The sequence below is a fragment of the Mustela putorius genome, unplaced genomic scaffold (assembly GCF_011764305.1).
Source record: "Mustela putorius furo isolate JIRA1106 unplaced genomic scaffold, ASM1176430v1.1 tig00003834_pilon_pilon_pilon, whole genome shotgun sequence".
Classification (NCBI taxonomy): Eukaryota; Metazoa; Chordata; class Mammalia; order Carnivora; family Mustelidae; genus Mustela; species Mustela putorius.
Genome location: NW_025421987.1, coordinates 18,988,197 through 18,994,578, shown reverse-complemented (window position 1 = coordinate 18,994,578; position 6,382 = coordinate 18,988,197). Strand labels below are relative to the sequence as shown.

General features: G+C 35.3%; 1 protein-coding gene across 1 annotated transcript; it reads right to left on the bottom strand.

The window, feature by feature from the left end:
* Positions 1-1,904: 1,904 nt before the first annotated feature.
* HTR1F (5-hydroxytryptamine receptor 1F) lies at positions 1,905-5,555 on the bottom strand. Its single transcript, XM_013048682.2, has one exon. It carries the CDS (start codon positions 5,521-5,523, stop codon positions 4,426-4,428), a length of 1,098 nt encoding a protein of 365 aa, XP_012904136.1. The 5' UTR covers positions 5,524-5,555; the 3' UTR covers positions 1,905-4,425.
* Between the last annotated feature and the right edge of the window lie 827 nt (positions 5,556-6,382).

The window sequence follows — 6,382 nt, the reverse complement described above, 5'->3', positions numbered from 1 at the left end:
TAGAGATACAAAATGAGAACTGGGCCTACATTAAAGATAGACCCATCAGCTGCCAGGGCCTGGATAAACTGTGTATACTATAAATTTGACCCTGTAGGCCTATTGTGAAACAAAACCAACAGAAAAAGTATTAAAGTAGGCAATCCATATTCCTATAGCAGTAAAATAAAGATAGTCCTTCATAACCAGAAGCAGATTTTCAAACATGATTTATACATAGTGATGTATTGAACCGAATTTCATATCTAGTAGTTTGACTTTCAGTCTTCCTTTGATATTTTTGTCCTTGCCTTTTATATATCCTTAACCTGAAAATATTTAGAAAAAGCAGAGCAAAAATAAAACCTCCACTTAATCTCTGATGCTAGTGTATTTGAAATTGTAGCAGGAAGTTAAACTTTTTTAATCTAATATTTAACCACATTCTATGATACTTATATTTTCTTTCTCTACTTATCAGTTAAATATATACATTATCATATTGTTACATTTGTTATAGATGTGAAAATACTCTGTGAAAATCTTCAGCTTTTAGTGACTTGAGGAATTTTCCTTAAGAGAATAAATCTTATATATTCAGGGAAGTACATCCTTCATAAATTTCAAAGAAAGTGCTGTTAAGAGAAATTCAACTGAGTAGATTTGAAGATCAAATTGACTTTCTTAAATGATTCATGAATTAGGAGCTCTGAGGAATTGCATGAAATGGAAGTTTTTCATAGGAAGAAGGCGGGGGAGGAAATTATTAGTAAAAGAAAAGGATTGTAACAGGCAAGGTCACTTTCCCTTAGGGGGAAAAGCAGGAGGTCTTATGCAGATTACTTCATCTTCCTTGGGGGACAAAGAGGACCCAGGTGACAGATTACCTCATTCATTGGTGCTTATCAGAAAATTCCTGACTAAATATAAGTTAAAACTTACATTTCTGGTGGAGGTTGAAACTGCAGTTAGGTTAGGTATTACACCTCAGTTAGGTGACTTGGCCTCAGTGATGCCCTGTGGGGCCTTTATTTTATTTTTTTTTTAATGTGGAAATGGCAGATTATTAGCCCTGACATTACCTACCATTTAAAGATCAAAGAGAAATCATTTATATTTGTTCATGGGAGTGGCATGATCTGTACCTTCAGCATGTGGAGGAAATACAAAGATGAAGTGATAAGTACTATAATGTGTTATGGCCCCTTTGGATTAAGAATGTATTTCATACACACAGAAATAATAAACTCGATTCTCCCTGAGCTCTGAGGGGAGATTTAATTTCCCTGTCACTTGCTAGTATTATTTCCCTGGATTTGAGGCTTCATCCAGATCCGAGGAGAAGGTAGTATGTATATTCGGGTGAGCCTCACCTGCATGAGATTTGCTCTTTCTGGTGGATGGGTTGTGTGTCTTTTAGAGCTCTCCCATATACCTAAATAAATTTCTGAGGTGGGTGTAAATAAATTACTTGAATAGATTATTTCTGACTTAGCAAGGTCTTTGAATGAATAAATCACAATCAAGTTTTAGTGAGAAGCGGCAAGAAGAACAAGCAGAAAATGGTAGGGACTAGAGTAGGCTTTGGACTGTCAGCACAGCATAAGGAGATAGAAGAAAGGAAGATGAAAGAAGTGGCCAGTAGTCGCAGATAAACTGAGTCATTTTCACTTGGGCCAGACCTGCTCAGCCATGCCTGTGAGCTCTCCCAAGTCTTTAAGTGTTTAACATTTAACTTTAAATGTTTAACTCAAGGCACCATTTCACCAACAGGCTCCTTCTCTTGAGCTCATTTTTTTTTTTTTAAAGATTTTATTTATTTATTTGACAGACAGAGATCACAAGTAGGCAGAGAGAGAGAGAGAGGAGGAAGCAGGCTCTCTGCGGAGCAGAGAGCCCGATGCGGGGCTCGATCCCAGGACCCTGGGATCATGACCTGAGCCGAAGGCAGAGGCTTTAACCCACTGAGCCACCCAGGTGCCCCTCTTGAGCTCATTTTAGTTGAGAGCAAGTTATCTCAGTGTCTCTGCATTTATCTGCTTGTTAGCGTCCTTGCTGTATTCTATAGATTCTTTTTCCCTACTGTCTCTCTTCTGTGTTTTTATTTATGTTCCCATGGCCAGAATCAAGTTCAGAACTTCACCTCTTATGTGGATTACTGATATGCTTTCTAACAAGAAGTCGCTGTCACCTGTACCCTCTCTGCTCAAATCCATTAAAACATACATATTTTTTTAGAATTAACCTAAACTTGTAATATTTCTACTAAAAACATCAGCGACCACTCATTGACAGACAGCCAAATTGACCGTAAACTTCCTTTTCTGATACTCAAAGTCAGTGACAATAATGGCCAATTTCTCTTTTCATCTCTTCTTTTGTCCTAAGGAGCTGCCAAATTCCTTGCTATTTCATGAACAAGACCCACGAAATGCTGGCAGGATTCACTCCTGATGTTGCCGCCACCTGGAGTATGCTTTTCCATTTCTCTTAGCCAAATGCCATTTATTATCTATTTTAGATACATTCTTTATGAAATTTTGCTGATTTTTCTCAACCAGATGTGATCAACTTTTCCTTTGAATCATCATAATTATGCACACAACTTCCATGCCAGAGCTTTGTTTTTTCTTTTCTGTTATAATGTTCATTTGTTTCTTTGTTTCATCTTCTTATTTTTTAAAGTAAGCTCTATGTGGGGTTGAATGCATGACCCCAAGATCAAGAGTTGTATGATCTACCCAGCCAGGTGCCCAGTGTGTTTCACCTTTTAAATTGTAAATGTGTTAAGGGAAGTAACTGCGTTTCATTATTTTCTGTATCTCAATGCCCTACACAGAATGAGAACTGTAAATATTTGTTAGATTGAGAGTAATGTGTCATAGATATACACAAAAATTGATGTATTCTTAAGTATCTGACCAGGAAACAATATTTAAAATACACATAAAAGTGTACCTTAAAAAAAAAGAATGTATTGTTTTTCAAATGATCTTGGTTGATGGTGTATGCCTTCCAGAAGGCAGCCTATCAACTTGCTGGTTCAAATGGAATGAGATCTCTGAAGCATGGTTATTTTATTTTTAAATTCTTCTATAAGAAAGAGAATAAATAGAGAAACTTATGGCATAGCTTTGGCTAACTGACTGGGAGATGTTTAAAAAATATATTTATAATTAACATAATATGAATCTTTGCCTGTCGATTTCTACCAATTGAAAAACGAGAGATGTTTTGGAAGTCAGTGGGCAGTTCTAAGAACTCCTGTAACATTCCCTCTAATAAAAGGGATTATTTATTTATTATTTTTTGTTTTTTTTAACGGTTATAATTTTTAAATTGTAGATATGGAACAGCTGCAGTACCAAGTACCACTGACATTTTATTTAGCAACTGAGGTTGTTAATATTAACAGAAACGAAATCTATTTTGTATTTTAAAAAACACATTAGGAATATAGTAACTATGGTGAGTAACCTAGGGCACTTAGTGCCTTAAATGTGATTCCTAAATAAACATGGGGCAATTAGAACACCTCCCCTGTACCCTTTTTGAATTACTCTTATTAGGCTAAGGTTTTGATTTCATATGTTGGTAATACATGGTTAAAAAATATTATCCTAGGAATTCGTTTTGAACAAAAAGAATATGTCAAATGTGTACAAGTTCTGTATTCAGAATTATCTGGCAAAGCCCAACTCAACTTTATGAATACTCTTTATTATATAAATACTAAGACAGTATCAATCTCTGACTTTGACATTTCCTCCAGTCATATTAGGAGTCCTTGGTTTTGTTTGTTTGTTTGTCTTGTTTTGTTTAAAGATTTTATTTTTAAGTAATCATTATACACAACGTGGTGTTCAAACTCAACCCTGAGCTCAAGAGTCATATGATCTCCTGATTGAGCCAGCCAGACACCCCAAGATGCCTTGTTTGCTCCTTCCCCTTCTTGTTTTTTCCCAGGGTAAGATGAAGAGGGGACAGTGGTTAGGTAGGAGAAATGTGTGCTTTGTGGTGAATTATCTTTTCTATAAAATAATAGAATCATATAATAAAACCATAGGATTATATAGAAATTACAGATATTGTGAAGTGAACACTTTTCTGTAATTATTATAAGCCATAAACCTGGAAAGTCACTGTTATTAATAATAACTATTATAATATATATTTCCAGTTAGCCTGTTAGGGACAATTGCATAGGGAAATTATTGTTTATAAACAATAAATTATCTTTTCATTTGAGTACTCTAGAATGATGGTCAAAGAAACATCTTTTACTCAGTAAGTTTATAGTCTTGTTGCTGTTAAATATAAATTATGTTCTTATAATTTTAGCAGTTTTAATTTATTTCCTTCTAAAAGTTTAAATGCTTTATTATTCGGCATCCATTTCGTTACTTCCCCTCAAGAAATCCCCAGCCTTTTAATGATAAACTTTCTTTAACATCGGCATCGTACTAGCTTTTGGAATGCTTTCTTGAAGTCTTCATTAAAGATTGTATAAATCAGTGGATTTATAAGGGAATTGAGATATCCAAGCCATGTCAAAAAATTTGACATTTCTTCAGAAATTTTACACTTTTCACAGACATTAACAACCAATTCTTTAACAAAGAAAGGCAGCCAACATATCACAAATGCACCCAAGATTAATCCTAGGGTAGTGGCTGCTTTGCGTTCTCTTGTGCCTGAGATCTTTTGCCTTCTCCAAGATTTCTCGTGCTTGAATTCAGACCTGGGGCTTTTCACCGTGTTATGAATTTTATCAAAGTCTGTTGATGGATCAGATAAAGATTTTTCTGTGTAGGGAGTGGAGACTAGTCTAGTGCTTTTCTCACCACTCCCCAAAAGGACTTGGCCATTCACCTCCTCCTTGGCAATCCTACTTGCTTGTCTCTTGTGGTATAACGTTTTTGCTGCTTTATATATTTTGTAGTAGAGGATCAAAATCAATGTTAATGGGATGTAGAAAGCTCCAAATGTTGAATAAATTGTGGAAACAATGTGGTCGTGTTTGATGATGCACTCATCATCTCGGCTAGTTCCTTGGTGCCTCCAGAATAAAGGAGGCATAGAGATAAAAATGGATATAATCCAAACAACTGTAATCATAATGCCAGCATGCTTGGGAGTCCTTTTCCTGGAGTACTCCACAGCATCTGTGATTGCCCGATACCGATCCAAAGCTATAGCAGAGAGATGTAAGATGGAACACGTGCAGCACGTGATGTCAACGCTCAGCCAGATGTCACAGACCACTTGCCCCATAATCCAGCTCTCTCTCACAATATACACGATGCTGAAAGGCATCACCAGGACAGCTACAAGAAAATCTGTGACTGCAAGCGAGCAAATTAAATAGTTGGCTGGGTGGTGCAACTTCCGGGTCACAATAATTGCCGCAATCACAAGGGAGTTGATGGTCGTTGTCATCAGTGCCAGCCCGGAGAGAGTGAGGGACACCAGAATTTTGGATGGCATTCTGTTTAACAGTTCTTCTGAGGTCAAGTTTTGATCAGATGAGTTTAAGAAATCCATTTTTTTGTTTGTTTTAAAAGATTAATATAGCTGAAAAAATGGATACCTGTAACAAAGGAGGAGAAAATCAGTTCAGAGAAGTCTTTAAAATTTTTTCTCTCCCTTTCAGAATGAATTTTTAAAAGTATATATGTATGTTTCCCAGAATATTCTATGGATTAAAAAATGGGAGTTTAGATTATAGATTTTCTTTTTCCTTTCATTTAATTAAATTCTGATGAGAACAGTAACAATAACTTTCAAAACATTTCTTAAAATATAGCTCAAATAAAATAATTTTTTATGAGTAAACTTAACCTATTACTCAGTAAAATCTGTACCATTATAGAATCGCATTTAAAAACTATATTATTCTGGGGCGCCTGCATGGCTCAGTGGGTTAAGCCTCAGCCTTAGGTCATGATATCAGGGTCCTGGGCTCGAGCCTCACATGGAGTGGGGGGAGCCTACTTCCCCTTCTCTCTCTCTGCCTGCTGCTCTGCGTACTTGTGATCGCTCTCTGTCAAATAAATAAATAAAATTTTTAAAAAACAAAACATAACAAAAAACTATATTATTCCTAGCTATGGTTTTCCCTTCATCTATGGAGATAAAGTTTAATAGCACATGACATTAATATCTATTTATGCTTTATATAATGTAATTAAAGAAAGTACCATATTAAAGGCAGTATTCAAAATCATAAACAATTTCATACTTAATTCAAAGTTACATTGAGGACATTATCATTGAGCTCTTGGAGACTAGAGGAATTTTTAATGTATTTAATGTCAGAATATAAAGATTATAAAAAGAGAAATAAACAAAAATAAAATATTTTAAAAATATCCCTAGCTTTCTATGATCATTTTATGAAATT